Below are 18,413 nucleotides of genomic sequence, written 5' to 3' on the forward strand. Positions count from 1 at the left end.
TGCATGTACAATCCAAAGAATACCAAAGATTTCTGGCAACCACCAGAAACTACAAGGGGCAAGGAAGGATTCTTCCCCAGAGCCTTCCAAAGCATAACCCTGTTGACACCTTGATCTTGGACGTTCAGCCTCTGGAACTGTGAGATTATAAATTTATGTTGCTTTTAGCCATCCAGTTTATCGTACTTTGTTATGATAGCCCTAGGAAACTAATATACCTGTGTATTACAGTTAACACACTAGTTTGAATTAATAACTTAGCCACAATAATATATAAAACTCTGCTCCTATATAGCTGTATCCCTCCCCCTTTATGTTGTTATCAGAGAATAATGTTTTATAGATACATTGTGTGCCCATTAACATAGGTTTACAATTACTGTTTTATGCATTTATCTTTCAAATCATATAGGAAAAAAAGAAAAATTATATGCTGAAAATACAATACTGGATTTTATATTTACTTATATAGTTAACTTTACCAGTGTTCTTTTTTCTTTGTATGAATTTGAGTCACTGTCTAGTGTCCTTTCATTTCAGCCTGAAGGATTCCCTTCAGCATTTTTTTGCAGGGCAGGTCTACTAGTGATTAACTTCCTCAATATTTGTTTATCTGGGAATATTTTAATTTCTTCATTTTTGAAGAATAATTTTGCTTGATATAGAATTGTTGGTCAAAGTTTTATTTTTTTCCTTCGAGGTCTTTAGATATTTCATATTGCTGCCTTCTTAACCCCATGGTTTCTGATGAGAAATCAGCCATTAATCTTATTGAAGGTCTCTTATATAAGATTAATCTCTTTTTTCTTGCTGCTTTCAAGATTCCCTCTTTGTATCTGTCTTTTGACAGTTGAATTACAATGTGTCTCAATGAGAATATCTTTGAATTTATCCTACTTGGAGTTTGCTAAGCTTCTTGAACATGTATATTATTGTCTTTCATCAAATTTGGGGAGTTTTCAGCCATTATTTCTTTAGATATTCCTTCTACCCTAATTTCTCTTGTCTCTCCTTCTGGGACTCCTATTATTCATATGTTGGTATGCTTGATGGCCTCCCACAGGTCCCTGAGAATCTTCATTTTTCTTCATTTCCTTTTCTTTCTGCTTTCATTCTGAAATGCTTCTGTGTCTGGAGTACTGCTTGTGAAATTCCTGCACACAGGACAGTAGCTGCCCACACCTTGTCCTCCTTAGTCAGGACCAGTGCTTCTTGGGGCCTCTTTACTAGAAAATGAACAAGGAGACATTACCTGTCCTCCTTGATTGGTCAGAAGTGGGAGCAGCCTGATAGCATTAGAAATATTGCTGGCCTCAGAGATCAAATCCTGGCTCTAGCCACTTCCTTGTGATGTGACATGGGGCAGATAATTTTCTGCACTTTGGATTCCTCATCTAGGGTGACCAACTCATCCTGGTTTGCCTGGGACTTTTTAGGTTTTATACTGAAAGTTCCACGTCTCAGGAAACCCATTAGACCCAGGGGGACCCTACTCATCTGTGAGAGGAAGATAATACTACCTACCACAAGGTGGTTGTGAGAAAATAGAAGATACAGAAAAGCAGCTAGGTCATCGTTGGGTTCCATAATCATATAATTGTTACTTATGCAAAATGCAAGGAGGGTGTTTGAAGATGGAGAATGATGCACCAAATAGCTAACACTTTGACATGTGGACTTGCTTCAATGGGACAACTGAGAGCAGAACCAGGGGAGTTTTCTGTTAGTTCTACCTGAACATTTCTGCCAGCTATCCCTCTGGAAACGTCGCTGTATGTCAGATCCCCACATGCTGCAGAGGGAGAACCATCACCTGCCTCTTTAATGACATACCTGGATTCTCCTTGCTGGCCCTATTCAATACTGAAGGCCAGGGCTGTGTTCACTACAACCTAAAAACCAGGTAAGTGGACTGGGAGAGTACTAGTCACACGGAAGTACCTCTGAGGGTGATGGAGGGAGGACTGAGGTGGTGACTACGAGTCCCTGGTTAAAGAAGAAGCCAGGCGGTGTCCAGAGATCTAGTAAGGCAGTGAGGCAGGGCTGAGGCTGTTTCTGCAGGGACATAGGAACTTTAAGGCTCAGCCCTTCCTTGCTGTATCTATGTCACAGCCAATAAGAAGGACACCTTCCCAAGTCCTACTCCACTTGGTACCCCACAGCACTAAGATCTTGATTGTTAGTTATATTAATGGAAGAATTATTTAGTGGAAAAAATATGTTTTATACCAGGAGTAGGTGAAGGAGAGGCATGAACACACTACTTCTGTGGCATCTTTTAAGAAAAGTGCATATTCTTGCCATCCAAAGGTTGATATTGTCTGGCTTTTCTTTTTTGTTTTGTTTTTGTTTTGAGACTGGGTCTTGCTCTCACTCTGTCACTCAGGTTGAAGTGCAGTGGCATGATTATAGCTCACTGCAGCCTCGAACTCCTGGGCTCAAGTGATCCTTTCACCTCAGCCTCCTGGGTTAGCTGGGACTACAGACATGTGCCACAATGCCTAGATAATTTTTTAAATTTTTTGTAGAGACAGGGTCTCACTGTGTTGACCAGGATGATCTCAAACTCCTGGCCTCAAACAATCCTCCTGCCTCAGCCCCTCAAAGTGCTGGGATTACAGGCATAAGCCACCATGTCTGGATTTGCCTGGCTTTGCCTGGCTTTTCATAAGGAACTGTTCTTGGAAGAAATGACTTACTCTTATGTTATAGGTATTCCAGTTCCCATCTTGGTGCCTATTATACACTCAGGCTACTAGGCAACAGAGCACAAATCCCATTTCTTCCCCTTCTGGGTTTGGCCTGAGCCTTCATCATCTCTCTCAGAATAGGCTCCTCCGGTAGCATCAGCAGGTGTTAAGGGGCCTCAGACCATAGCAAGTGGGGAAAGTAAGGTTGACTGCAGGACTCCACCACTCCTCCAGCCTGGGACTGAGTCTTACAGACCTGTCTGCCCATAGCCTGCAGTGATGAGAGCTTCCTTCAGGGGCCCGGTGGCAGCTACTCACTTCTGTATCTTTCCTAGTTGCCCATATGTCTTAATCTTGGATGAGGAAGGTGGGACCACCAATGACCAGCAGGGCTATGTAGTCCACAAGTGGAGCTGGACTTCCAGGACAGAGACCCTGCTTTCCCTGGAATACAAGGTAGGGATGGGCAGCACAGGTTGGGTGGCAGTGAGCACCACTGTCACAGGGAGGGTCTGGGCATCCTGCCATGCACTGCCTAGCATTAAAAGCCCAGGGCTACCCGTAAGACAGGAATCCTGCCCTGAAGGAGCTCATAATCTCATTCAGAGGTTCCCAAGTTGGTGGATGGTGGTCCAGGTTGGCTGAAGGCAACTTTTCACCAGCCTAAACTATTGGCTGCTTTACAGACATTTCTTGGTAATATCCTTCCTGTGTAATTTTTATTATTAATATTATTCTGTTTTTACTGTTAAAATGTGTTTTATGAAGTCACAGTTATAGTAGTTGATAGCTTTATTTTTAATGCCTGTGTGTGGCAATAATAAAAATTAGCAATTCTATATTGGTCTCCTCCATTTTTGTTTTTATAACTTTATTATCTATAAAGTAAAACAATCTAGAAGTCAAAAGTGACTGATAGATAGAAACTCTTTTTTCATTCATTTGGCTGTTCAGATAATTATTTACCAAAGATTTATTAAATAACAAATAATAAAGAGGGCTGAATTATTAATAATAAATTAATAAACTTATTAATAAAGCAACTAACTGTGCTTGTCACTTATCTGTGGCAGAGTTCCTCATCATTGACACTACTGACATTTTGGGATGGATACTTCTTTGGTATAACTGTGCATTGTAAGATGTTTAGCATCCCACTAGATTCCAGTAGTATCCCCTACTCCAGTTGTGACAACCAAAAATATCTTCAGGTATCACCAAATGTAGCCTCTGGGGGGCAAAATTGCCCCCAGTTGAGAATCACCAATCAGAGATTGGAAGGAGAAACAAAGCCCATCAAGGAACTCAAAAGTCTAAGGGACTAATAAGAACACAGGGTAGACACAGATTCAACAACTGTGAGAGAAGGGCAAGTGTTGGGATTCAGAGAAAGATCACAGAACATAGCATCCACTCAAGCTGGCCTGAGATGAAGAGCCCCACAGTAAGGGTTGTGGACACAAGCACTTGGAATGCATGGGAGGGCTCCAGCACCCTACCCTTAGTCTCCTGTTTCTTGTCCTCTTGGTTCATCCTCTACACTGGCCACTGACTCTCCTCCTTATGCTCTGATTCCTCAGACCACACCTCTGCTCAGGAATATTCACTCCCTTGAACATGTCTCACCTTTCCTACTCCCTTGGCCTGAAATGCACCCCCTCCTCTCTTTGCCAGTGCAAATGTCCTCCCAAATTCCTTCAAAGCCCTGCCCAGACTCCCCTCCTTTGTGGCATCCCATCCCACACCCATTTCTATCTTCCCACAGTGCACACAGTTTGGATTAGTCATTTGGTAATTAATGTCAGGAAGAGGTTCTCATCTCTGGCTGCGTATCAGAGTCACCTCTGGGACTTTTCATAAAATAAAGATCCCAGGCACAGCCCCAGAGCAACACTGACTCAGTTGGTATGTTAGGAGTTTTGGATTTCTGTGGTTTTCACAAACATTTCTGAGGCTTGGCCAGGTCTGAGAGCCCCAGTCTAGGGGTGTGTTGTGTTGTTTTCTTAATGTTTACCTTTTCATAGTTGTATGAAAAGTGTATAATCCAAGATTAGAAATCAGTTGAAGGCAGGCATCATAAGTTGTGTGTTAGTGTGTCCAAGTGGAGAACTGGGATAAGAACCTGAGGAGCTAAGTACTAGTGCCAACTTTGCCAGACTTTGGCTGTGCAACTTTGCGAAAACCTTTCAGCTTCTCTGAGTCTCGGCTGTCTCATCTATACAAAGTGGGTCACCAGAACTGCCCTCCAGCCTCATGGTACTTTCATGAGAAGAAATGACATAACGGAGGGAAAAGTGCTTTGACATCAGTAAAGTGTTTTAGCAATGTATTTTAGTTGACTGTTATATATTTCCTGGAGCTGCATGCAGAAGAGCACAACAGAGGCATGTGAAGTCAGGAGTGGCCTGGAAAACAAGGTGGCCCTGGGGTTGTAGCATGGGGGTGAGTGTGTGTGATTCACATAGAGAGGAGGAGGAGGCAAAAATCTTCTGGGTAGTGGGAGCCGAGTCTGCAAAGGTTGAAGCTGGGACTAAATGTGGCATTTTTAAGAGGTCACAAGTGCTTCTTGTAAAAGACAGGTGGAGCAAGAGGTATGTATGGTGTCAGGTGGAGGTGGGAGGCACTGGATGTCAGGCTGGGGAGTTTGCATGCTGTCTTGGAGGCTGCAGGGGCCAATTTGTTTTTGCCCAGATGTTTACTATTTCCAGTGTTCTTCATTACTCTCTGAAGATCCAAGTTTCCCTCTGGTACCATTTCTTTTCAGCCTGAAGAACTTCTTTTGGCTTTCTTGAAGTGCATATCTTCTGGCAATGTATTCTTCTGGCAATGTTTTTTTTCATTATTAAAAAAAAAAATCTCTTTATTAAAGGATATTTTTGCTGGATATGATTCTGGGATGATTTTTATTTTCTTTCAGCATTTTAAAGATGTTGTTCTGTGTCTGTCTTCTATAGTTTATAAGAAGTCTGTAGTTATTCAAGTCACTGTTTATTTTCTTTACCTGCTTGCAAGATTTTCTCTTTTCTTTGGTTTTCTAAGTTTAACTGATACATCTAGGTGTGGTTGTCTTCATGTTTATTCCATTTACTGAGTTTCTTGAGTCTGTAAATTCATTTAAATTTGTTTCACCAAATTTGGGGAATCTTCTAAATCTTCTTTGGAAAAAAAAAACCTGCTCCAATCTTTCTCCTTTTCTTCTGAGACTCCAATTATGTCTATTTTAGACCTTTTGATATTGTCCCAAGGGTTCCTAAAGCTCTCTTATGTTGTTGTTATTCACATTATTTTTCTCTTTACTTTTGAGATTGGATGATTTCTCTTGATCTGTCTTCAAGTTCAGTGACTTTATTCTGTCATCTCCATTTTACTATTATGATAATAATATAATAATTTAAAATTTCAGATTTACATATTTTCAGCTCTAGAATTTCCACTTAGTTACTTTTATATTTTTTATTTCTCTGCTGAGATTCCATATTTTATAATTTCTTACAAGTACATTTTCCCTTACCTCATCTAGTGTAGTTAAATTAGTGTTTTAATGTCCTTGTCTGAAAATTTCAATGTCTGGGTCTTATCAGACAGAGTTGGCCTCTGTTGATTATCTGTTGCTTTGAAAACAGCTCACACTTCACTGGTTCTTCACATATTGAATAATTTTGGACTGTAGGTGGACATTGTGAATGTTATTTGGTGGAGCGTCTGAATTCTGGTGTATTTCTCGGAAGAGTGTTGATATTCTTGTTTTGACAGGCAATGAACTTGGTTAGACTGAAACCACAAACTTTGTTTCACCTGCAGAAGCTCACATCTCAGTTCAGTTTTTATGTTTGTTTGTTTCTTCAACCATAAGATGTCTTGAGTCTTCCCTGCTCAAGCATGGTTCAAGGATCAGCCAGAGACAGGGACAGTTTATATACAGAATTCTGGCCTCTCCTTCTCTGGTGCCATCCTTTCTGGAATTCTTTCTACACTTTCCTGTGACTGTGGTTGCTCCAGGTTCCGTCCTCTGGGTTCTGCAGGCCAGAAAGATGGTGGAGTTTGGCCATGACTGTGGCCTGCCTTCAGGCTAAAGCCGTAAACCTTATCCCATGCTGCTCCTTTCTTTTGAATTTTGACTCCTCTTCAAAGTCTGCCTGCATTTGTTCACTCTTCATAGCCTTTGGGTCATTGTTTTTTTGTTTTTTTTTTTTTTCAAGCTTATAGTTATCTATGAGGAAGGCAGCCTGTCAGGCACTGACTCAGCTATACTGGAAGTAGAACCAGCTGGTTAATTTTTAAGCTGAGGGCTGAAATGCTCAGTCTAGCATTTTTGGTTGACTGGAGAGAGACCAGTGGGTGGGCTAGTGGAGAGACTAGTTGGGGAGTTACTAGCCAGACCCAAAAGCATTAAAAATAGCGGCAATATTTTTTAAAGGGGTCATTTCAATAAAAGAACTCAATGGTGCACAGGCATGGCCTGTAAGGGATAGATGAAAGGAAGAGGGAATTGTAGATGACTCCATGACGGATTATGTGTCTGGGAGGAAACAGAGAAGTTTCTGAGAGGATCAGTGACCAAAATGATTTTAGACATGTTTATTTGGTTCAGTGGCCATATCTCTCTGGGCTACTGTGACATGGACCCTGACCTAGGGTGAGAGATTGGGGATAATGGATATAATGGGCTGGCTAATGAACTCTCAAGAAGACAAGTCTGTGGTTTGTAGAGCTGCCATACTTGGGAGTTTGGGGGAGAGAAAGAAAAACCATCCAGGGAGCAAGGATAATAAATGAAAGCTGTACTATGCTAAGCTATGAAATCTGCTGAAATTGACTAACCATCCTATGAGAAAATTTCATGGGATAAAACTTTTTACTTTTACCTTACTTTTTACTATTATTGTCCCCAGGCTCAGAGAAGTTAACCAATTTGTCTAAAATTGCCCAACTGGTAAATGGCAATGCTGGGATTTGACCCTTGCTCAACTGCAGAGCTTGAGCTCCCAACCGTGGCTCTATACTACATCTCTCTAGAAGGAGGACAAGAGAGAGGAGGGTTTTTTTTTGTTGTTTTGTTTTGTTTTGTTTTGTTTTTTGTTTTTTGTTTTTTTGAGACAGAGTCTCACTCTGTCGCCTAGGCTGGAGTGTAGTGGCGCGATCTCAGCTCACTGCAAGCTCTGCCTCCCGGGTTCATGCCATTCTCCTGCCTCAGCCTCCCAAGTAGCTGGGACTACAGGTGTCCGCCACCATGCCCGGCTAATTTTTTTGTATATTTAGTAAAGACGGGGTTTCACCGTATTAGCCAGGATGGTCTCGATCTCCTGACCTCGTGATCCGCCCACCTTGGCCTCCCAAAGTGCTGGGATTACAGGTGTGAGCCACCGTGCCCGGCCGAGGGTTTCTTTTAAGTGAGAGTGATCAAGTTCAAAGATGTCAAAAGACTTGGCAAGTCATAGTTCAGTGTTTTCAGGGTGCTGGAGGGAACTAGTCTCCAGACTGCAGGGTGTGAGGAAGAAACTCAAAAGGAAGTTAAGCGTAGACCCCTGGGCAAGCAACTGGAATAGTAGAAAGAAATGGAAGGAGCAAAGCAGAGAGTGGTGGTTGTTGTTGTTGTTGTTGTTGTTGTTGTTGTTGTTGTTGTTGTTTTTGGTTCAGAGGCATCCTGGGGGTATTTGTAGATAAGGGGATATTGTAGGTCAGGGACATTGAAGACTGAGAGAAGCACAGCAGTGTAGGGCTGCACACTCTGAGGCTCTCCGGGAGGGTCCCTGCGTATAAATTGTGCTCTGCACATGCAAATTGTTCAACAGCCTTAAATGTGAATTGCTCTACCTTGTCTTGACAATATCTGCTCATGCTGGGCATAGGCCTTAATGGCTTACAAAGCCACTTCCACCATTTTTATCTCATTTGATCCTAATAATAGCCGTTCAATGATTTCATGTGGAAGAAGTTGAGATTCAGCGAAGCTAACTGGCTTGTTATCAGGAGGCAGAACTGGGACTCACCCATAGACCACAGAGCTCTCAGTAAGGCGTGAGTTGTTATAAGGGCAACTCACTCTCCCCAAGCTCCAATCTAGTACTGCTTAAAGGAAATCCCACTCTTTTGGAAGTGATGATAAAGAGTAGCTGCCCCTTTTCCACCCATCTTTGGCTCCTCCTCAGGGGAAGAATAATGACATATTTGTGGAAGGGGCTGAGTATGTGTGGCCCAGGCCCTTCTGGGTCCTCTTTGACCTCTTCCCACCCATCTGCAGAGGGCTTTCCGGCACTTCCTGCCAAGTGGTCACCTTCCTACCACTGTAGGACAAGAGTCATAGTCAGACCTTGTGCCTGAGTGGACACATCTGTCTGATTCAGAGATAAAGGGTTACCCTCTGATCCAAGCTGCATTCCCAATTCATCTTTACCAGAACTGAAGCTGATTCATCTCCCAGACACCTGTGACTCTTTCACAGTGGGTTTCATGCTTGAGTTGGAGAGGGAAGGAGTAGGAATAAGGAAGCATCATTTACTTTTTCAGTGGGCCCCCAGGGGAACCTGGAATTTTTCTGTCTTCTCCATGAAGCGGAATTCTAACATAAGAACTGGAAAGCTCTTACAAATCTTCTGCCCCAAGCCAACAGGGGCTTTGTGCTTCGTGGTGGGTCAGGAAGGGGTGGCTGGGGCCGTTGAAGCAGGGATTCTCTGAGTACTGTTTCTTCATCTACAGGTGAATGAGGAAATGAAACTAAAGGTACTGGGACAGGACTCCATCACAGTCACCTTCACCTCCCTGAATGAGACAGTAACACTCACTGTGTCGGCCAACAATTGTCCCCATGGAATGGCATATGACAAACGGGTAAGGCAAGGCAGACTATGCACCCAGCCCTGACCCCTGGGCATCTCAACGTGGGTTGCTGTTTCATATCTCAGGGCCTTTGCTCTTACTCCCCACCACCCTTCCATGCAAGGCCCTGCCTTTTCCTCTGCCATTATTCACCACCTACTATTAGTACCACCTTCCTGTGAAACTTCTTATATTAATTAAGGGTCTTCCAGTTGTAAGTGACAGAATCCAGTGTGGACTAGCTTAAGCATGAAAAAAGAATATAGTGGCTCAATAAACTGAGAAGTCTGTCAATACGCAGTTTCAGGCATGGCTGGATCCAGGCCCTGAAATGATTCCACCAGATCTTCGCATCTCTTGGCTCTGCTTTCCTCTTTGTTGGCTTCATTCTCAAGGAGTTTCTCTCCTGTTGATGACAAGATGACCATGAACATCTCTGGGCTATTATTATACCAGCTTTAGTGCCCCTGGAAGAAGGAGGGCTTCTGTTTCCTAAACACTCCAGTAGAAATGCCAACATCAACACTCATTGGCTCTATTAACTGCCCATGCGTGAAACATTCCCTGTGGCCAGGAGTATGTATTGCTCCCATTGGGTAGGCTTGAGGCTCATGTCCATCCTGGGGGCCAATGTGTCAGATTACTCTCAAATGAACCACCTGAGCAAAGGATAAGGCAGAAGAGTTTCCCTAAAGGAAAATCAAGGTGCTGTTACCAGGAGAAGAAATGATGCTGAGTAGAAAACTACCAGTGCATGTTGATGACCCTCTCTCTACCACCCTCTTCTCATCCCAGGTAGAGTCAGTCTCTCCCTCTGCTCAGCCCCCCTGGCCGTGACAACGTCCATTCTAGACTGCTTTCGTTTCAAGCCTATCGTCTCCACAAATTGAAAATTCCCTGTGATTCCCTCTAATGTCTGTTATCCCAGGGCCCAGCATGAGGACTACTTCAAATTAAATCTTTACCAAATATTTTTTGGGTGGATGAGAATACAGTGGAGACTGGGAGTCTCATTCTTTCATTCAGTGGGTCATCATGGATCCTACTGTGTATCTGGTGATGTCAAGTCAACATCAGGGAGACAGGTGGAGAGGATTAAGAGGACACAGTCCCTACACCCTGAGTGTATATCCCAAAAGAGAACACTTGACCTCAACACAAGATGGGGTAACCAAAGCTCAGGTGGGTAGAGCAGACTATTTGAGCTCCCCACAGGGCACTCTGCCCACTAAGGGAAGGCTCCTAGAAGCAAAAGCAGGGTGACCACACTTCCCAGTTTGCCCAGAGCCAGTCCCAGTTTATACCAGAGCAATTATATACCTGGAGCAATTGTAAATGGCACTATGTGTCCCCCTCAAAAGGGTCCTGGTTTGGATGATAGATTATATGATCATCCTGAGCAAGAAGCTCTTAAGCTGTGTGGGCATTTGCCACTGTATGCCACAAGCTTACAGACGCCCAAAGCTGGCAGAGCCCAGCAAGGGCAACCAACCCAACGTCCAATAAGGACATAGGGTGTGGGCATTTGTTAGGGGTCTCCTTTGTTACTCCTGGAGGAAAGCATTGCATCTGTTTTCTTTTTCCCACTACATTTTCATTCCAGCAGCATTTCACCTTCATTAATTCATTAACAAATTCAATAAACATTTATTAGCACCTGCAGCAGGCCAAGTTGGCTGCTGGAGATGTAGAAATAAAGAAGTCTCATTCCCTCTAAACTCTGAAATTCTCTCAATCTAATGGAAGAGGCAAAAGCATGGGCACCAATGATCATCTAGCTTCACCCTTGTGGTGTGCCAGAGGGTCGTGTGGAATCTGCTAGGAGAGGAGGAGAGGAAGTACCGGAGAAACACAGGTGCCTGTGAATCCGGCATGCATTGGTTACTTCAAAGAGCAAACTACCCGCAAGAGTTTGAGTCCACCTGGGCTGAGATAAATGATCTTACTTATTGATCCATCTACCCTGTCAATCTGGTTCCACACTCTCACTCTAAAAGGCCATTGGTTTTATTTTATTTTATTTTATTTTATTTTATTTTATTTTATTGAGACCAAGCCTTGTCTGTCGCCCAGACTGGAGTGCAGTGGTGCAATCTTGGCTCACTGCAGCCTCCACCTCCTAGGTTCAAGTGATTCTCATGCCTTCAGACTCTCGAATAGCTGGGATTACAGGTGCACACCACCACACCAGCTCATTTTTGTATTTTTAGTAGAGGCAGGGTTTCACCATGTTGGCCAGGCTGGTCTCAAACTCCTGACCTTAGATGATCCACGCGCCTCAGCCTCCCAAAGTGCTGGGATTACAGGCGTGAGCCACCGTGCCTGGCCAGAAAAAGCTATTGTTCAGTGATTAAGTATGCACTGGGTATGAAGTCACCTATCTATGTTTCTTGGAAACCTTTTTAGATTGCGTTTTTAAAATGTGAGTCTACTTTTCTTATCAAAGGCAACGGATATTAGAAAATTATTTATTCTCATAAAATTGTGGCAATGCTTCATTTTTCTGGCAACCTCTTGTCTGATTATCTCTGAAGTTTGGAATGCAGCTGAGAACCAAGATACAAGCAATTCAAGACCCCCATGAGCAGCTGAGAAAAATTACTCTCAGTCTGTGTACCCAACAAGCCCCTTAGGCCTAGAAAAGCCCCTAGGAATTCAAGTCTTATTTTCTTACCTTAAAGCAACCTCCTCAAGCTGGAATTAGAAGTCTAGAGCTGTGCTGTCCAATATTGTAGCCATGAGTCACACATGGCAATTGAGCCCTTGACATGTGACAAGTCCAAATGGAGATGGGCTCTGCATGGAAACACACACTGCATTTCAAAGACTTAGTGTGAATTGAGAATGTAAAATTTCTCATTAATAATTGACTATTTTGATGATATGTTGACATACCCTATTTTTGATATACTGGTTTAAATAAATAGATAATTAGAATTAATTTTCCCTTTTAAAAATGTTTTTAATGTGCTAACTAGGACGTTTTCAACTACACATGTAGCTCACATTATATTTCTAGTGGATCATGCTGGGCTAGAAGGTAGAGTCTCTATTAAGGGAAGCTTATCAAGGCATGGTTTGGCAGTGCAGTAGAAGACTGAGAGGTTATTTAAAATGACACAGTAAATCAAAGAGCATAACTGTCTTAAGGAAATGTAACATAGGGACAAACAGACCAATACATTGAGACAGATTCTGAAAACAGTGCTGCATTATAGAAAGCAGAAGCTGATGTTGACCAAGATTCACTTGCCAAAAAAGTGTTCCGATCATAACCTCTTTTGAGAGTGCAAGCATGTGTACTATGTATGACAACTTTCTAACAAGATAAACAGAAACAATGAGTAAATATGCTTTCTTGTGGGTAATAGGGTTTCCAAATGTTGACCTTAACCACGTGGTTAAGCATCTCAGGATATTTTACATGAAATCCTGAGGCTTAGAAAATTAGCTCATCTTGCATTCTTGGACCGTGAGAGCTGCAAGGAGCTTCCAAGAAAATGTGCCGAGTGTTGGGGCTCCTCCCTCCAAGTCCCTGTCACTGAGAAGCTTGTTAAATGGCTTCCCCAGACACCCATTGCCCTGGAAAGAGCCACCCATCAGAGAGACAGGCAGAATGGCGGTCCCAGCTTTTACAGCCCTGAGGCCTGGCTCCTCACTAAATATTTCCATCAAGGCAGCTCTTGGGAAGCGAGACAACAGCCTCTGTTTAAATGCTTTATTAGCCCAGTGTGCCACCTCAGGTCCTTTTTGGAAGCAGGCTGGGTATAAATTTCAAATAAATAAATAAGATGAGCGCAGAAGCAGCAACTGGGGCCAAGAATCAGAAGGATGGTTGAGACTTTGCCATTTGTTGGGGACATGACCTTTATAGATTTCCTGCCTGCAGCATAAAGAAGGACTCGTGGGCTGACTTTGTTGTTCATCAGGAAATCTGATACTGCCCACCCCACTCTTGCCACTTGAGGATTAAATTCCACAGAAGAGAGTTTTTTTCCTACCTTCTCTATGTTACGTGGGAGATGTAGAAATGATAGATCTTCCTCTCAAGTTGCTGAATGAGTTTAGGGACAAAGGAAGTGAAAAAAAAAAAAAAAGACCAGGACCCAGGGCAGAAAGGACAGGAAGGGACATGTGTGAAAGTTCAGCAGAGGGAGCAGTTGCTGTTGGCTGAGGAAATCAGGGAAGGCTTCCTAGAGAGAAAGACCGAATATAAATACCTCTGGAAACTGGGCCTGATTTTGCAGTGCCACTGACATGCCCCAGCTGTTCAGAGCAGGTCTTAGATTGGGTCTCCTGGGAAACAGACTGTGGAATGGAACCAAGTATGTAGGAGTTTACTGGAGACTGCTCTTGGGAACAGCCCCTTTGAGGGTCTGAAGGAAGGCAGAGGGAGAGGGCAGCCATGGCAGAGGCCTCAGCGATCCCGTGGGGAGCCCTGGAGTCAGAATGATCCTTCAGCATAATCCCAAATGGAAGCAAAAGGCCTGGGCCTTTGTGGCCTGCAATTACCAGTCAGCCTCTGTAACCTTGGCCAGAGGCAGGTTCTCAGCTGGGCAATGTCAGCAGCCACTGTTTTGACAGCTGGAGGGATGAAGGGGCTCCTGGGGGATGCACCGCAGCATCCACTGCAGAGGGAGGCCGGCAGAGAACGCTCTGCAGAAGGCTTTATCGTCCACTTACGAATGCAATAGCATTTACTGAGCACCTGCATGACAAGCACTCAGACACACAAGAGACCAAGACTCGGTCCCTTCCCTCCAGAAGCTTGCAGTCTAGTGGAAAGATAGGCTCAAACACAGCTGTCACTTGGCAAAGTGCTAACTTCCATCTTCAAGCTGCATTGAGCATGATGAGAGTTCAAAGCAAGAAGCAGTTCTGCCCAGTCGAATCAAGGAAAACCCTCCGAGGAGAGGCCATGAGTCAGGCCTGGGCCTGTGTGCAGGAACTCACTGGGCTGAGAGGGAGAGAGGTGTGTTCCAGGTAGGGGTGGGGGGGCAGGCAATAGCACATCCTCTGAACCGGAGCAAGTCTTAGTTATCCTGGACTAGGCAGCTGGCTCTTTGAGGGGCTGGTGACACCCGCCCTCCCCTTTGCCCCTCTCCAGCTGAACCGCAGAATCAGCAACATGGACGACAAGGTGTATAAGATGAGCCGAGCCCTGGCTGAGATCAAGAAGCGGTTTCAGAAGACAGTGACTCAGTTCATTAATTCTATATTGCTGGCCGCAGGTAAGGAGGCTGAAAGGTGGGCGAAGGCCTATCTGTTGGCTTCCCCAGTCCTGAGATTCTGGCAGGTCATCTCAAGGGACAGACCTTTACCGCCCATTCCATCTTCAGTCTGAATGTCCAGGGAAGTAGGCATAGCAGAGATATTTCCCCATTTTAGGTCCCACTGGGCTCAGGTCACTTAAGGCCACACAGCTAAGAATAGTGACGTGAGCCCACTTGCATTTCTGAGCTCTCTCCCAGAGTGTCTTGCACATCTCCATGAGATTGTCTTATTTTCCTGGGTTTCTCGGTAGCTGGCTGTGTCCCTCTTGTTCCCCACCCCACATCTACATTCACCTTTAGCTCCATTTCTCATATCACCCATCATCCATATGGAGCCCCTGCTCCTCCCTTCTTTTTGTGGATCTCAGAAGAGAAAAATGCAATCACCTCTCTAGGCTGTCCCTGTTAGGCCCACAGAGATCCCCCAAGGCCAGCATGGGTGGCCTCAGGACCCTTCCACCTCTGAGCCCCTCTCCTGACTGCTGATGGGCCTGGGAACAAGGATACATTGACCCTATTCTGTGTCACCCCCTGGCTGGGCATGGAGGGGCTGTGCTTCCCCCACTGTCTCTCTGGGGAGTTTCTTCTTGTCCCCAGAGATGTCGATTGCCCCTTTCTCTGGGAAGCTTTCCTTGACTTCCCTAGCAGAATGGGTCACACCTCCTTTGGGCTCCCATAGCACTTAATTATTTATTTTTTCTTTTTTTTCCACACAAGTGAAAGAAAGGATCCCACAGCACTTTGTACATGTTCTAATTATACATCTTACTACTTAGCATTGTGACTATGTCCCCCATCCTGCTCCCCCACTGGGAATTTCCGGAGTCTGGGAGTTCTGTCTTGGGGTGCCTCTGCATGCTCAGCACCCACATTTGAGAAATGCTGGTGAGTGAAGAGATGAGAGGTCCCTGGCCTTAGAAGTTTTCCAGTCTAGTAGGGAAAGCAAGACAAGTATATAAATAAATACAATACAACAAAGAAAGTAGTTGGAATTGACTTAAAGCTGGAGACACAGGGAACAGCATTCTCAAGGAAGGAACAGCATGGGCCAGGAATGCATTGTGTAGCTAGCCTCTACATTTGGTGCTGGGGAGGACACAGGCTGAATGGAACAGGCCCTAGGTGTCTTGAAGAATGAGTACGAAAGGAGACCTATTCATTCTTACAACCCAACATTTGGCAGTGTCACTGATGAGTGCACTGGGACAGGAGTACTGTATTGGACAGCAGAGGGGAGGTGCCGGAGAATCAGTGAGAGCGGAGGGGAGGAGATGGGGGTGAGCCAAGGTGCACTTAGATGTTTCCAGTCTGGGACCAGGGGCAGAGGAGTCCTGGCCATGAAGGGAAAATGACAGCAGCATCTTCTGTTACAGGTCTGTTTACCATTGAATATCCCACCAAAAAGGAGGAGGAAGAATTTGTTCGGTTCAAGATGAGATCCAGAACTCATCCCGAGCGGCTCCCCAAGCTAAGTTTATACTCAGGAGAAAGTCTTTTACGATCTCAGTCAGGCCACCTGGAATCCTCAATTGCAGAGACTTTGAAGGATGAGCCTGAGTCTGCTCCTGTGAGCCCAGTTCAGAAGAAGACCACCAAAATCCACACCAAAGCCAAGGTCACATCCAGGTTGGCTTGGTCCTTCACGTCTTCCGCAGCATCGGGTGTTGTGATGGGCAGTGGGCACAGGATAGTGAACCCAACAGATGGGGCCCCTCTCTTTTGGAGCTTAAATTCCAAGGGCAAGTAAAGTGAGGAGATAAACACATGAATAAATGATATAATTTTAGGCAGCGATAAGGACTAGGAAGAAAATAATTGGAGTAATGGGTTAGGGCAGGGGTTGGCTATGGACCAAATTTGGCCCAGCTGCCAATTTTTTGTGGGTGAGCTAAGAATGGTTTTGATATTTTTAAGTGCTTGAAGGGGGAAAAAAATCAGAAGATTTCATGACAGGGGAAATGATATAAAAATTTAAATGTCAGAATCCTTAAATAAGGTTTTCTGGGAACACGGCTACACCCACTCATTCACATATCATCTACAGCCACTTCCTTGTGACAGTGGACATTGAGGGTCAGGCCTGCAAAGTCTCAGGTATTCACTACCTGGCTCTCTACAGAAAATGTTGCCTGGCATCTGTGATAGAGAGTGGCTGGAAAGTGGTGTGGGATGGGCTGTGGTAGAGGATGAGGGAAGGCAGTTCTCAGGAGATTATATTGAAACCAAGATGCAAAGAATGATAAACAGGCGGCCAGGAACAGAAGTGGGGAAGGAACACCAGGCAGCGGGCACAGCAAGTCCAAAGGCACTGAGGCAGGAGTGAGGTTGGTATGTGTGAGAGAGTAAGAAGGCTAGTGAGGCTGGAGTGTGGTGGAAAAGGGGACAACGACGCGAATTGATGACCGAGACGTAGGCAGGAGTTTGGTCATGTAGCCTTGATAGTGTTATGGAAGGCCATTCCATAAGGAAGCGACATCATCTGATTTATCTTTGTTTTTTTTTCAGACAGGGTCTCTCTCTGTCACCCAGGCTGGAGTGCAGTGGCACGATCTCAGCTCACCGCAACCTCTGCCTCCCGGGTTCAAGCGATTCTCCTGCCTCAGCTTCCCTAGTGCTGGGACAACAGGCATGCACCACCACGCCTGCCTAAGTTTTGTATTTTTAGTAGAGACAGGGTTTTGCCATGTTGGCCAGGCTGGTCTCGAACTCCTGACCTCATGTGATCCACCCGCCTGGGCTCCCAAAGTGCTGGGATTACAGGCGTGAGCCACTGCACCTGGCCTGGGATTTATCTCTTTTTAACTTTAAAAAAGTATTAAAATATTTTTCATGCTTTAACTTTTCAAAAAATATAAAATGCATACAGAAAAATGAGCAAATCCTAAGTGTGTAGCTCAATTAATATTACAAAGTAAACATATCCTATAACTACCAAGTCAAGAAATAGAGCATTACCAGCTCCTTAGAAGCCCCCTTTTGTCCCATCCAAATGACCAATCTCACCCTCCTTCCCAGGTGGAAGATTGCTAACACCAGAGATTAGTTTTTATTGTTTTCTAAAACCTGATTAAAATAGATCTCTTTGGTGTGTCTTCTTTGGTGTCTGGCATCTTTGTCCCAACATTATGATTGTGAGATTTGTGCATGTTGTTATGTATAGCAATAGTTTCTTCTTTTTCATTATTTTATAATAATCGATTTTAGGCCGGGTGCGGTGGCCCACGCCTGTAATCCCAGCACTTTGGGAGGCCGAGGCGGGCAGATCACGAGGTTGGGAGATAGAGACCATCCTGGCTAACATGGTGAAACCCCCTCTCTACTAAAAATAGAAAAAATTAGCCGGGTGTGGTGGTGGGCGCCTGTGGTCCCAGCTACTCGGGAGGCTGAGGCAGGAGAAGGGCGTGAACCCAGGAGGCGGAGCTTGCAGTGAGCCGAGATCCTGCCACTGCACTCCAGCCTGGGCGACAGAGCGAGACTGTGTCTCAAAAATAATAATAATAATAATAATCGATTGTAAATACACCAGAAAGTATGCATTCTATGTTGATGAATATTTGGTTGTTTAGGTAGTAGCAAACTGTGCTACTATTGATTGGCATATGCCTGGATGTGAAATTGCTGTCATTGAGTATGT

At 44.5% G+C, this 18,413-nt stretch overlaps 1 protein-coding gene across 5 annotated transcripts in view; it reads left to right on the forward strand.

The window, feature by feature from the left end:
• Window positions 1–18,413, forward strand: part of C3H3orf20 (chromosome 3 C3orf20 homolog) — a 97,707-nt gene that overhangs the window by 37,200 nt on the left and 42,094 nt on the right. For all 5 annotated transcript variants that reach the window (XR_010155504.1, XM_003309638.5, XM_016940536.4 and 2 more), the window contains exons 8-12: window positions 1,751–1,903; window positions 3,026–3,146; window positions 9,387–9,518; window positions 14,614–14,737; window positions 16,153–16,405. Coding sequence is in view for 4 of the 5 variants with exons in the window: in XM_003309638.5 (XP_003309686.1) it covers window positions 1,751–1,903; window positions 3,026–3,146; window positions 9,387–9,518; window positions 14,614–14,737; window positions 16,153–16,405 (783 nt within the window). In the remaining variant the exon portion in view is untranslated. The remainder of the gene's footprint in view (window positions 1–1,750; window positions 1,904–3,025; window positions 3,147–9,386; window positions 9,519–14,613; window positions 14,738–16,152; window positions 16,406–18,413) is intronic.

The sequence above is a fragment of the Pan troglodytes genome, chromosome 2, assembly GCF_028858775.2.
Source record: "Pan troglodytes isolate AG18354 chromosome 2, NHGRI_mPanTro3-v2.0_pri, whole genome shotgun sequence".
In the NCBI taxonomy this organism is placed as follows: domain Eukaryota; kingdom Metazoa; phylum Chordata; class Mammalia; order Primates; family Hominidae; genus Pan; species Pan troglodytes.